The sequence below is a fragment of the Glycine max genome, chromosome 14 (genome assembly GCF_000004515.6).
Source record: "Glycine max cultivar Williams 82 chromosome 14, Glycine_max_v4.0, whole genome shotgun sequence".
NCBI lineage: Eukaryota > Viridiplantae > Streptophyta > Magnoliopsida > Fabales > Fabaceae > Glycine > Glycine max.
The window spans coordinates 23,279,459-23,294,652 of NC_038250.2; the positions used below are offsets into that span (position 1 = coordinate 23,279,459).

General features: G+C 38.5%; 1 protein-coding gene across 3 annotated transcripts in view; it reads right to left on the reverse strand.

Annotated features, from left to right (window-relative positions):
* The window catches only part of LOC100802638 (uncharacterized), a 30,406-nt gene that overhangs the window by 4,334 nt on the left and 10,878 nt on the right, over positions 1-15,194 (reverse strand). For all 3 annotated transcript variants that reach the window (XM_003544612.4, XM_041009349.1, XM_041009350.1), the window contains exons 10-15: positions 12,323-12,451; positions 12,128-12,226; positions 11,971-12,028; positions 11,819-11,894; positions 11,609-11,738; positions 3,106-3,263 (exon numbers count right to left, since the gene is read on the reverse strand). In XM_003544612.4, coding sequence (XP_003544660.1) covers positions 3,106-3,263; positions 11,609-11,738; positions 11,819-11,894; positions 11,971-12,028; positions 12,128-12,226; positions 12,323-12,451 — 650 coding nt within the window. The remainder of the gene's footprint in view (positions 1-3,105; positions 3,264-11,608; positions 11,739-11,818; positions 11,895-11,970; positions 12,029-12,127; positions 12,227-12,322; positions 12,452-15,194) is intronic.

The following is a 15,194-nucleotide window of genomic DNA, read 5'->3' on the forward strand; positions in this document are numbered from 1 at the left end:
AGGCACCTAAATACCAACCCTCCCACCCCCCAGATGCCTGCCAGAACAAGCGAACCTACTAGAATAGGCAAGAACCAAGATGTGTTATAGGCTCTGATACCATGTTAGATTTTAGCTTAAGACCTATTTGGCAATAAGTAAAGTTGTCTGACAGATATATATAAGCTACACCCCAAGAATTGAGCCAGGTGATGGGGATTTCTTAACAAAATCTTGGAACCCCTTCCCCTAATTTTTATTTAATCAAAACAGAAATCTTCTTTTCCCTTCTCATTTCATTTGCGCGTTCAACAGTGACAAACCTGGCCCTTCTCTCCAACGAAGACCCACCTTTCCATGGCAACATTTCCGGCATTATCCAGCAATTTCTAGTCATTTCCCAACAACTCATCACAATTCCAGCAAACCTGTGACGCGTACATAAATTATGAATAGCCAAGCTCTAGGAACCAGGGACGGAGAAAGATCTATATATAGGCTTGCTAAGGGTAGAGAGAGGAAGACTAGAGATTTGGATCAAGTAAAGTGTGTTAAGGATGAAGAAGGCAAAGTCTTAGTGCATGAAAAAAATATCAAGGAAAGGTGGAAGGCGTATTTCCACAACTTATTTAATGATAGATATGGATATGACTCTAGCAGTCTAGACATAAGAGAAGAGGACCGGAACTATAAGTACTATCGTCGGATTCAGAAACAGGAAGTAAAGGAAGCGTTGAAAAGAATGAGTAACGGTAAGGCGGTGGGGCCAGACAACATACCTATTGAAGTGTGGAAAACTCTTGGAGATAGAGGTCTTGAGTGGCTCACCAAACTCTTTAATGAAATTATGAGGTCAAAACGCATGCCGGAGGAATGGAGGAAAAGCACGTTAGTGCCAATCTATAAGAACAAGGGGGATATACAAAATTGTGCAAATTATAGGGGAATCAAGCTCATGAGTCATACCATGAAATTATGGGAAAGAGTGATCGAACGGAGATTAAGAAAGGAGACTCAAGTTACTGAGAATCAATTTGGTTTCATGCCGGGAAGGTCGACCATGAAAGCGATCTATTTATTACGGCGGGTGATGGAGCAATATCGCATGGACCAACAAGACTTGCACTTGATTTTTATTGACTTGGAGAAAGCGTATGATAGAGTGCCTAGAGAGATTTTGTGGAAAGCTCTAGAGAAGAAAGGGGTTAGGGTTGCATATATTCGAGCTATCCAAGATATGTATGATAGGGTATCGACTAGTGTTAGGACACAAGGTGGAGAGTCAGACGATTTTCCCATCACAATTGGTTTGCATCAAGGGTCAACTCTTAGCCCCTACCTTTTTACCTTAATTCTGGATGTCCTCACGGAACAAATCCAAGAGATAGCGCCGAGATGCATGCTTTTTGCAGATGACATAGTCCTCCTTGGAGAGTCGAGGGAGGAGTTGAATGAGAGGTTGGAAACTTGGAGACGAGCTCTAGAAACACATGGTTTTCGCCTAAGCAGAAGCAAATCGGAGTATATGGAATGTAAGTTCAACAAAAGAAGGAGGGTTTCTAACTCAGAGGTGAAAATAGGAGACCATATTATCCCTCAAGTCACACGGTTTAAATATCTTGGGTCTGTAATACAGGATGATGGAGAAATTGATGGGGATGTGAATCATCGCATTCAAGCAGGATGGATGAAATGGAGAAAAACATCGGGGGTGTTATGTGATGCAAAGATACCGATCAAGCTAAAGCGAAAGTTTTATCGGACTGCGGTAAGACCGGCGATTTTGTACGGAACAGAATGTTGGGCGGTCAAGAGCCAACATGAGAATAAAGTAGGTGTAGCGGAGATGAGGATGTTGCGGTGGATGTGTGGTAAGACTCGACAGGATAAAATTAGAAACGAAACTATTAGAGAGAGGGTTGGAGTAGCGCCTATTGTAGAGAAGATGGTGGAAAATAGACTTAGGTGGTTTGGGCATGTAGAGAGAAGACCGGTAGACTCTGTAGTGAGGAGAGTAGACCAGATGGAGAGAAGGCAAACAATTCGAGGCAGAGGAAGACCCAAAAAGACTATAAGAGAGGTTATCAAAAAGGATCTCGAACTTAATGATTTGGATAGAAGTATGGTACTTGATAGAACATTATGGCGGAAGTTGATCCATGTAGCCGACCCCATCTAGTGGGATAAGGCGTTGTTGTTGTTGTTGTTGTATTTAATTTAGGTATTATCTTTTCCCCACTTATATGTATGTGTAGTATAATTTATGTGTACCTTATAAATTTCAGAATAGCAATCATATTGCTACCAGCCACAGCATTTTTAGCTGCTATGCACCACAACTTGGGGTTGACTACTATACTTCCATGTAGTGTAAATTGTAAGGCAAAACTATCTTTTTAAGAGTTGCCCAACAGATATGCTCAGAGATTGGACTGTTGCTGCATTAATATTTTTTTTTTTGTTTTTCCTTTGTTGTTTTGTGTTTCAAATTTCAATCTTGCATGGTGGACGATTCCTTACCATCCAAACTTATTGTAATTTCTTCTTTCATTAAAGAGGGGGAAAAAAGCCCATGATAAATACTAAATGGCAATGCCTATCCAAACCACCTAGCTTATTTTACATATTCCTGAAGACAACACTGACACTACAAGAGCCTACCATGCAACAAGATATACATTGTGACCATGAACATTTTATTCAAGGAAGGAGAAAATGCAGACTACTAGCAACTAACATTGAAGATCTTAGAATGTAGGTTAGCGCCTAACTCAACCCCAAAAGCTAGCCCGTAGGGTGAGGGATGTCCCTCACTTATATACTCTATCTAGGCACTATCTCTAATTGATGTAGGACTAGGGTTTTTCCCAATACACCCCCTTACGCCCAACAATTTTTGGCTTGGTGCGTGGATAACACGGTGGATGACACATTTAATGAATCTAGGATGTTATCTTGGCATGAACTATTAGAAAGATTTCAGTTTAGTAGTCAGCACCATGTAATTCAGAACAGCCCCACTAGCCCTTTTTTCTGTGTGAAATGAAAACTTCATGTCCAAACAAGAACTTAAGCAACCAGTTCAGAGGTGCACAGACAATATGGTCATAGCATGTTACAACATACCCATTGTCAACCAGCCAATGTATCATTCCTGCTGTGATACCCTTTGTAACAGAAAACACCGGAAAAAGGCTATCAGGCTTAACCGGACGTGGATCATATTTACCAAGCACTCCTGCAGCAGTGTCAATAATGACCTCTCCATCTTTGTAGGCACATACCTTCAAGTGATTATGCAGAATTTATCAAGACAATTGAACAAATACTTGAGCTATTTGATTGGCTCTTGACATCAATGCAACAACAACCACAATAATAGACAAGAAGAACATGAACCTTTAAAAAGAACAGTGCTATATGGTACAAAGAGTAACAGTACAAAATGCACGAAGAGCCAACGTGTTATTGTTTTAAATAATAAATCGAATTTTAATTTAAAAGAAAAATAAAATAATAGAACTGTAATACTATCCCACTTATCATGAAAAGTTCTTGCACCAACACCTAAAATTATCGATTTCAAAGCTGAAGAATTGGAGAAACCAGAACATGCAACAACTTTACGTAGTCTCTTAATTTTTTATTGAATGTCATCCAATTAGGGGAAGGCACAATCTGAAACTCATTCTGTAGGGCTCGTACCACAGAAGTTTCAGAGGAGCCATCTAGTGAATGTGTTTAACTGGGTTGAAGAAAAAGAGACCACTGTATAATCGGGTTTGGACTCATCGAGTGAAATCAGGTTTAACTGGGTTGAAAAAAACAAACCGATATAAAATGGTATACAAGAGTGAGAGCAACATCCCATTGTGAAATTGGAATTCAAGATTGTAAAAGAAGAAAAGTGAAGCAACCAACAACCCAATAAAATAAAACGGTGAGAAGGGAGCCCATGAAGAAAGCCGAAATTACTGGACATTAGATAAGCCACATCAGTTTGTGCATTTCATACTAATTTTTCTTCGTACTATGAAGCATTTTCCCAAAACAAAATGGAACACTTGGGTCACCAACAACAGTACTGGATCATACCAGAAATACATGTCAATGCAAAGATAGATTCTGCAACTCTGGACTCTTGACCAATATATAATATGCATACTTAATATTTGAGGCAGGAAAGAATATTTGACGGAGTAAAAACAGAATCTATATGCATGGTGATTAAAAAGGAATAAATATAGAATGTAATTTATAAGAAAAAATAATTAAGTTAATTATATTTCTTAAGCTGCAATGTATGATTTTCGAAAGTGGAATTATTATTATTATTATTATTATTATTATTATTATTATTATTATTATTATTATTATTATTATTATGTGATCCCAATTCCCAAAAGTATACATGCTCAGATACAATCTTAATTCATCAACTAAATATCAGATATAAGTTCCATGAAAATATGGCTTATTGTGGTTTTAGTCCCCATTTAATGTGAGTATACTCTGAAACATGGTGAGTAAATGCATTCCCCGTATGAAAAACATGTCGAAGTTGTTCACAAAATTCTTTAATACCTAAAAGGCACACCAGGAAAAGGTCTCTTTCTTCAAAAACACGAGAAGAGAGGAATTGAGAAATATTGATGTTGATTCGGCTGGTTCTGTTATGGATAGAAGGCCAACATCAGGATATTGCACCTTCCTATGGTTTAATCTTATCACATGGAAGAGTAAAAAACAAAAGTTGTTGCTAGGAGAAATGCTGAAGCTTAGTTTAGATTGACAGCTCGAGGAATATTTGAGGTTCCATGGCTGAAGAAAGTAGTTGAAGAACTTGAAAAAACAATAATTCTTCCTTTGCAGCTATGCATAATGTTGAAGATATGATTTGATAACTTTAATTAGGGAATTATCATTATTTGATAATTAGGGATTATTGTCATTAATAGTCTTGATTATGTTTTCTAAATTGTATTGTTATTTAATTATAAATAAGAGTATACATGTGTGATACAACACACAAATACAGTAAACCCTTTCTATATGGTATCAGTAGATTTCTATGTTTTTCGATCCCTTTCTCTTTTCTCTTTTTTTTCTTTCCTTCAGCTGCAGCCCCCGTTTTGTTACGACCGATGCGAGCTCTGTTGTGCTGCCACCGAGCTGCCATTTCACCATTGTGACCCATTGATCGGGGAAGTGCCACCCTCTGGTGAACCCAACGCTGCCAACCGCATCGCCACCCAACTTCACACGCGCCAACATATTCTCCAGCTTACCAAGGTATGTCTGCATGTCCATGTTCTCCAGCTTAATGCTCATTAAGCTGGATGGTTTAATTGCGGAATATTCCACTCTTACGCCCTTTACTACTGATGCAGACTTTTTACAAACAGCACGGACAGTTCTTCATGGTGGTTGCTCTTGCTGGACACATACCAGACCTTGAGGCAGTCCGTAACCAGATTTTATCGAGTCCCATGGTTCCTACCTATGACTTAGTTCAGGAACAGTTGTTGTGTCTCTCCATTCCACATACCTTTGGGCAGACCCTCTTCCACTTCTACCGAGGATTCCTCTGCCCTTGTCTTTCACTCCTCTCATTGTGGAAGACGAGGTGGAGGACGTGGTATTCGCTGCCACTACTGCAAGAACTGGGGTAAGGAGATTTTCACATCAAAGCTAGAGAATTGTCCTGGTCAATTAATGTGTCCCAAGTCACCACCTCTACCTCATATATTACTATCTCTGCTGCTAAATATAATGAGCTTCTCAAGCTTCGAGCAGCCAACAAACCTGCATCACTTGTTACCTCTGTGGCTCAATCTAGTAATCCTGTAGCCTTTGTTTCTCAATCCTCCTATCTTGGACCTTGGATTCTTGATTCTAATGCCTCTAATCATATGACTGGTAACCAATCTCTTTTCTCTTCCTTGACTTTTTCGGACACCTTTCCTTTTGTTACTCTTGCAGATGGCTCTCATATTAAAATCTAGGGCATCAGACAAACACACCCTCTTCCTCAACTTTCATTAAATTTTGTCTTATTTGTTCTTGGTTATCCTTTTAATTTAACCTCTATTAGCAAACTCACCCGCACTCTTATTTTTCTGTCCTATTTGTTAGTAATTTCGTTCTTGTACAAGATCGACGCACTGAATGGATGATTGGAGCAGGATATGAGTCTGGAGGATTATATCAACTTACACCTCGGGTTGTTTGTGTCTCATCTGCATTTGCATGTATTAGTTCCCAATCATTCTAATTTTAAGTCCTTTCCATGCGAGTCGTGTCAACTAGGTAAACATACTCGTATCAGTTATGGCTCTCATGTCAATAAGGGTGATGCGTTACCTTTTGTCTTAGTTCACTCCAATATTTGGGGTCCCAATTGAGTCTATTCCAAATTAGATTATTTTTATTTTGTCACATCTATACAAGATTTCTCTCGTTGTACTTGGGTTTTTCTAATGAAGAATCGGTATGATGTTTTTTTTCTATTTTTTGAAGTTTTTCCACTAAGATTCAAAATCAGTTTGCCTCCTCAATTAAAATTTTACGAACTGATAATGCAAAAGAATATTTGTCGTTCCAGTTTCAATCCTTTTTAAACTCACATAGGATTCTTCATCAAACATCATGAGCCCATACACCACAACAAAATGGTGTTGCAGAACGCAAAAACCGTCACTTGGTGGAAACAGCTTGCACCCTTCTTCTTCACTATAATGTCCCACTTCGTTTTTGGGGGATGCTCTTCTTACTGATTGTCATCTGATTAACTGTATACCTTCATCGGTTCTCAATAATCAAATTCCTTATTCCATCTAAATCCTATACAGGACCTTCATTATGTTCCCCTTCGTGTCTCTAGAAGTACATGTTTTGTCCATGATCTCACTCCAGGTAGAAATAAACTCTGCCAAGTATCTAAAATGTATTTTTCTAGGTTACTCCTGTCTCCAAAAGGGTTACCGATGCTTGTCTCCTTAACTTTAATGGTACCTGGTCTATGCAAATGTTACATTCTTTGAGACTACTCTTTTCTTTTCTTCCACCATTGAAGATGTCCTCTAGTGGTTCCACCTATTGTTCCAGCACCACTTGTTGCTCATGCTCCAAGTTCACCTCCACCTCCTCTACTCACATACCACCAACAAACACAAGCACTACCAGCAGCGCCACCTACTGATCCTCCAACATCATCTCCTGCTCCAAACATTTGTCCACCACCACCGCCTACACTTTAATTTCCCATCTACACAAAGGTGTTCGGTCCACTCATAATCCCAATCCTTTATATGCTTTTACTCTTAACTTTGATTATTTACCTCCCTCCTATTACTCTCTTATCTCTTTGGATTTTGTGTCTATTCCAAAGTCTACACGTGAAGCCATGGCTAACCATAATTGGCAACAACCGATGTTGGCAGAAATGGCTGCGCAAGATGCCAACAACACATGGGAGCTTGTTCCCTTGCCTCCCAACAAATTCACTGTTGGGTGTCATTGGATCTATACGATGAAGATCGCACCATATGGCACTATTGATCGCTACAAAGCTCGCTTAGTGGCTAAAGGATATATTCAGATTTTTGGTCTTGATTATTGTGACACTTTATCACCTGTGACCAAAATGACCTCTATTCATCTTTTTCATGCTATGACTGCAATCTGACATTGGCCTCTTCACCAGTTAGACATCAAAAATGCCTTCTTGCATGGTCAGTTGCAAGAAGAGGTGTGCATGGATCAGCCACCCGGTTCTATAGTCTCTGGTGACTCCCGCCTTATCTATAAGCTTCGCCGCTCAATCTATGGCTTGAAGCAATCTCCCCGTTCCTGGTTTGGTCATAGTTCAGCTCTACTCTACTTGAGTTTGGTATGACTCAATGTGAAGCTGATCACTCAGTATTTTTCCTTCATTCTAAGTCTAGACTATGCCTCTATCTCATTGTATATGTTGATAACATCGTCATCACTGGCGATGAGTCCGCAGGTATCCTACCCCTCAAATCTCACCTTCATAGTCACTTTTAGACTAAGGACTTGGGCCCCCTCAAGTACTTCCTTGGCATCAAAGTTGCTCAATCCTCATCTGGAATTGTCATTTCCTAGCAAAATTATTCCTGAGTCATACTGCCATGGATCCTAATATGAAGCTTCTTCCAAGTCAGGGGGAGCCATTCAAAGGCCCTAGAAGATATTGTCGTCTAGTAGGCAAGCTTAATTACCTCACTGTCACTAGACCAGATATCACATTTGCAGTTAGTCAATTCGTGAAGGAATCATGTGATAATCAATGGAATGTTGTGATACGTATCCTTCAATACCTCAAAAATGCACCATCTCGCAAATTAATATGTGGAGATAAAGGCAATGCCAAAAATGTCTACTATTCTGATGCTAACTGGGCAGGATCACCATCAAATAGGGGGTCCACTTCTGGATATTGTGTTCTCACTGGAGGGAACTTGACCTCTTGGAGGAGTAAGAAGCAGAAAACAATTGCTATATCCAGTGTTGAAGCTAAGTGTCATGCTATGGCAGCTATTGCATCCAAGGTTACATGGCTAGGCAAATTCTCCAACAACTAAAATTTGGAGACACTCAAGATACTATGCGACAATCAAGTTGCTCTCCACGTTGCATCAAATCCGATCTTCCATGAGCAGACTAAACAAATAGAAATTGACTGTCACTTTGTGAGAGAAAAGGTGCTCTCAGGAGAAATCATCATTGACTTTGTCAACTCCGGTGACCAACTTGCAGACATGCTTACTAGATACCTCAAACGTTCTCGTGTTGAGAACATATGTAACAAGCTTGGTTCATATGATATATGCTCCAGCTTGAGGGGGAGTATTGAACATATGATTTGATTACTATAATTAGGGAATTATCATTAGCTGATAATTAGGGATTATTGTCATTAATAGTCTTGATTATGTTTTCCTAAATTGTACTGTTATTCAATTATAAATAAGAGTATACATGTGTGATACAACACATAAATACAGTAAACCCTTTCTATACATAACAAGGTTGTGATTAAGCATATAGCTCATAATCCAGTCTTACATGACCAAACAAAACACATTGAGATTGACAAACACTTCATCAAGAAGATTGAAGGAGTAATTTGCATTCCATTTGTTCTGACCACTCAGCAGATTGTGGATGTTTTAACCTAGGGTCTATTAAGACAACCGTTCAAACATAAAGTTACCAAGTGGAGCATGATAGATATCTGATAAGGACCCACAGCCCAAGGCGTATTTAAGGAAAAGGAGGAGGCTTAAAGCACCTGACAAAGTCTAGGAGAGAGAAATTGTCCAATTCACTGTCAAGCTAGTAGTAGAAGTGGAAAGAGGGCACATGAGTTGGTTGCATGGAGAGAGAATATTAGTGGAGGAAATCACATGGAGAGGTAGGCTGGAATTTGGAATTGAGTTCTTAGGAGAGACTAGGCCTTTCGAACACCAAGAGTTTTCCAATTGTAAAAACCTCTATACCCAAGACTTTAATTCTTTGATTGGACCCATTTATACAATAATATATGTTCTCACTATTTATTTTCCTTATGGCTTTTCTGGTTCCTATCATTTGGGTATTGATAAGAACCTTAGAACCACGCCACAAAAGCTAGTTGTTGTAGTTGGAAATCCCAAGGCCTTATTAATCTGACACTAGAATCTCATACTTCCAATGTGAGACTCCAAGTCTCATACCTTGCAATTGGATCCTAACATCCCACCATGCTTCACAGCCCCAACATCCACACAGACTGGCTATGCACTATCCCTTTGATTAGTCTCGAGCGAACACTGCAATGACAACATCACCACCTGTGCTACTCTAATGCCAAATCATAAGAACCTTTAACAACACCACAAAAGCTAGTTGTTGTAGTTGGAGAGCTCAAGGCCTTATAAATCCTACACTAGAATCCCATACTCCGATGTGTGACACCAAGTCCCATACCTTGAAATTGGATCCTAACATTCCACCACACTCCACAACCATAACACCTACATGGAATGAACTGTGCACTAGCCCTTCAACTAGTCCCAGACAAATACTGTAATGTCGGCATCACCACCCATGTTGCTATTTTGCAGCTGCAAACGATAGAAACCAGACAGAAAAATAAGGAAAAAAAAAAGACAGAGAGCATATATTATGTATAAACATGCCTAATCAAAGGATTCAAGTCTTAGGTATAGAGGTGTTCGGAAAATAGAAAACTCTAGGTGTTCGAGAGGTGTAGTCACTCCTAAGGTCCCAATTCCAAATTCCAGCCTACCTCCCCCTACAATTTTACCCACTAATATTCTCTCTCCACAGAACCAACTCATGTTCCCTCTCTCCACTACTACTGCCAGCTTGGCAGTGAATTGGATAACTTCTCTCTCCTAGACTTGGGCAGGTGCATCAAACCTTTTATCTCTTCTTACATACAGCTTATTCACCTTGGGCTTGGGCCTGAGCTTTGGGTCCTCATCAGTATCATTGCACCAACTTGAGGGGGCATGTGGATAAATTAGGGATGTTAGGATTCTAAATAAGTTAAGAAGATCAAATTCTACAATTAAGGAAATGATTAGTCAATCCTGATTCATGGGATTTACCTTCCTATTTTTTTTCTTTTACATTTTATGGAATTCTAATTCCCTATGATTGAGGGATTTGTCTGCGTATCAAAGTTGTCAATAGCAGCCAGAGTGGTTGTGATAGCGGTGGAGCATGCCAGAGCAGCGATGTGTTGCGACAAAGATGTTGTTCGCTTCGCGTTTTAGTGTTGCAGTCAATGAGCACAGCAGCCGCAATCCCACTCTGGGTTTGCAACATAAAAGAGCCTATGAAATCGCACTCCTAAAATCCAATGAATTTGGCTAGGCAGAGATATTTTGTTTTTCGAATAAAAAATAAAAATGAAACATAAAGGCGGGGGATAATGGGAGAAAGTGAAAGAAACTAGGGTTTCAGTCTTTCAGAACATTTTCTGGACAAAGAAGACAACTAGATTAGGTGTTTATCTTTTACACAATGATAGCTGATGTGAGAAAAATAAACTAGGGTTTCTTTTGTTGTTTTGGATGAGAGTGGGATTTGGGCCCACAACCCAAATTGGACCACTCTTCATCCCAATCCCAAATAATCCTAAAATCGGAAGGCTATTTTACTGTTTTTATAATTAATTAATCATATATATTATACTATTATAAAAGTAATAAAATTATACAATACCCTATAATATTTAAGAAAAAATTAAAAAAAAATATAGAAAAATATCAATACATAATATATACATATAAACACAAAATATATTTTAATAAAAATGTAATAATTTAATAAAACTAATACAGCAATAATAATTTTATAATAAGTAGAAAGAATATAAAATATCATTAAATTAATATATATACATATAATATTAAAATAGCGGTCATTCCATTATCCAATATCCCAATTTTGTGGTTGGCTACTCCACTACGTGATACCGGACTGACTTTTATGCTCCGTATATTTTTCTTATTTAAGTTTTACTTCTTAGCTGTTAACATTTGAATCACTAAAGAAATTATTTCTAAAATCAATTAAGAAAAACGACTTGCACCTGGATTCCGAGTATTTTATCATTATTTCCCATCTCGATTAAAAGCTGCCTCAGCATGGATTCTACATCAGAATGGACTGGTGAATCAAAAATCCATCTATCATTTACGGATGGTCCTTTACTAATGTACCTGGCAAGTGTACCTCAGTTCAGCCACAAATGAAACAAGCATGTAATAAATACTAATCAGAAAATTTGCAAAAGACTCACCCACGCAAAACTGATTCTGCAAATGGCCTCATAATGTCCATATATACTATTTGTACATTCATAGTGGAAGAAAGCCCTACATCCACATCAGGTAAGTAAAATGTAAAATAAGACTAGGGAACAAATAAACATCACAGTGGAAGACAACAGACCTCTTAGAAGATTAAGAACCCTTCCAAATATTACAATATCACCAGGAAATGCATCAACCTGAAAATATTTTTAGAAAAATTATCGTTCTATCGTTCCAAATATTATAGTAGCATAATTTGGAACAGGGAAAAAATGTAAGTTTATAGCTGAACTCACAGGATTAAAGCGTTTCATTTCTTTTTTGTCAAGGTTCATTTTCTCCTGTATAACCTTCATATTTCTGTCCCTTTGATCGGCTAGAGATTTCATTGTTTTCTTAGTTACAGAAAAATACACCATAATTAGGGAAAAATTAAAAGTCTGAAAAATGAAGAAACCAAAGTATACTTCAGGAGCTAAAGGCATACTTACATGGTATTCATTTGCGGGTGTTGTCGCACGAAAAAATACAGCTGTTACTTCCATTGCCTGCTCTGGTATGTCCAGACGCAACTTAAGCCCCATTTCTGCAAAGGCAGACAGGAGGGCCACATGGTCCCCCTTTAACAAAAAGGCTTACATACTCAGTCATTGTTTAGAAAGATCATTTGGAGCAATTAAGGGAAACTTGTATGAATACTAATAATCCTATAAAAACTGTAATACAAAAAAGTGAAGAAAAATAATATTACAATAAAATTGAGCTAGACGAATTAAAAGTATTTGTTCCTGAATCACATAGACACTTCGTGATTGTGAACTTTTTTGCCATGAATGCATGAGTACAAAACCACCCATACCCAATCAAAAAGCTTATTTTTGTTAGGTGCCTAGGTGAGGTTGGGAAAATGGCATTTGCATCTCTAATAAATAATAATCCCTTTAAAAGCCAACTTGCTGGGGGGAACAAATTACGATTTAAAAGCCTCCCTTATGTTCTGCTCAACTTATCATCCGAAAAATGGAGAAAACGGAAGTCATGAAGATCAAGTACAATTTGTGAAAGAGTGGCTTTCACACCATGCCAAATATATCAAACAAAAATTTTAAGATACTACTATTACTAACTTTAAAGTTGTGCCTTGGTGACCAGTTGATCATTGGTTCGAATCAAGAAACAGTTTCTTTGCATATGCAAGGGTAAGACTACGTACAATGACCCTCCCCAACCATCGCATAGTGAGGAGCCTCCGGACACTTGGGTATGTTAGTAGTAGTACTAATACTAATAGATAAAGCCAAATAAATTTATCTAAACATTATTACTTAATATAACTACTAAACTAAACCATAAAAAACTTCACCTGCACACACTCATCTAAAACTTTGGCCTGATAAGTAGCAATCAATTTAAAGCACAACCCCCAAAAGCCAAAGATAGGATGGTCTAGCTGTTTAAGTCACTTTGCAAGAAGGGGGGTGAAATAGGCAACAGGTAGCTTGCATCCAAGCCATCCCAACGGTGGTTTTGTGCTAAAAGAAAAAAATAAAGGGAGTTAAGCAAAGACTGAAAGCTTGGAACAAGGAGTAATTTGGTGATACTCTGAAGAAGCTAAGAAGAATTGAAATGGAGTTGAATTTGCTGGAAACTGAAGGGGATGGAAGACAGCCGAGCGATCATGATTTAAAATTGTGAAAGCAGTTGCAGGAGTTGTGGGTTGCAGCCAACTCTCATGAATCCTTGCTAAGGCAGAAGGCAAGGACCAGATGGATCAAGGAAAGGGATTGAAATTCTCGCCTCTTCCATCTGATAGTCAATGGGAATCGCACACACAATATGCTGAGAGGATTGCTTGTTGATGGGTGCTGGATCGAAGAACTTAGCCGGGTCAAAGAGGAGGTTCATCAGTTCTTTAAAAAGAGATTTGAGGGGGTGATACCCAAAATAGATGGGGTTAGATTTCAGGTCATTGGCCAGCATCAAAATGATTTTTTGGTAGTGTGCTTTCATGAGAAAGAAGTAAAGGATGTAGTATGGGAATGTGGAAGTGAGAAGAGTCTTGGACTAGATGGGTTAAATTTCAAATTTATCAAAGAATTCTAGGACATTATCAAATATAATGTGCTTCGTTTTCTCGATGAATTCTATGTTAATGGAGGATTTCCGAAAGGAAGCAATGCTTCATTCCTAGCACTGATTCCCAAAGTTCATGATCCACAAAATCTCAATCAATAAAGGTCCATCTCATTAATAGGCAGCATCTATAAGATTGTGGCTAAACTGTTAGCAAGAAGGCTAAAGAGGGTGATGCCAGATATTATAGACGAGCAACAAACTGCCTTTATAGAAGGCAGGCACATGCTGCATAGTGTCGTCATTGCTAATGAAGTAGTTGAGGAAGCAAAAAGATGTAATAAGAGTTGCATGGTGTTCAAAGTTGACTACAAGAAGGTGTATGACTCAATCAGTTGAGATTTTCTATTGTACATGTTGAGGAGGATGGATTTCTGCTCCAAATGGATTACTTAGATTGACAGCTGTCTTAAATAAGCTTTTATCCCTATATTGGTCAATGGGATCCTTTCAATTGAATTTATTCCCCAAAAAGGGCTTAGACAAGGGGATCCACTAGCCCTACTTCTGTTTAATATTGTTGCAGAGGGATTAACTGGTCTGATGAGAGTAGCACTGCGGAATAACCAGTTCAAAGGTTTCTTAGTTGGAAGAAATAAGGTGGAAATCAGTATTCTGCAGTACGCAAATGATATGATTTTCTTGGGGAAGCGTTGATGGAAAATGTAAGAGCAATCAAGGTGAAGCGGAGGAGTTTCGAGTTGGTCTCAGGGTTAAAAATAAACTTTGCAAAAAAGCAATTTTGGGGTGATTGGGATGTCAAAACAATGGATGAAGAATGTTGCAAGATACTTAAATTGCAGTTTGTTGTTTGTACCTTTTCCTTACTTGGGTATTCCGATCGGGGCAAACCCAAGATATAGGACGACTGGAGAACCTATTGTCAAAAAATGTGAGAGAAAATTGACAAAGTAGAAACAAAAGTATCTCTCCTTTGGGGGAAGGGTGACTTTGATAAAGTCAGTCCTGAACTCCATTCCTAATTACTTTCTTTCGTTTTTCAGGATTCTGAAGAAGGTGGTGGATAAGCTGGTGAAGTTACCCTGGTGGTTCTTGTGGAGAGGTGACTCAAAGCAGAAGAAGATCGACTGGGTTAGTCAGGGCTCAATCTGTTTATAAAAGGAGAAAGGAGGTCTGGGAATCAGGGACTTAATCAAATTTAATTATGCCCTTCTCGGAAAATGGCGGTGGAATCTATTTCACCACCAAGGAGAACTGTGGGCTAGAGTG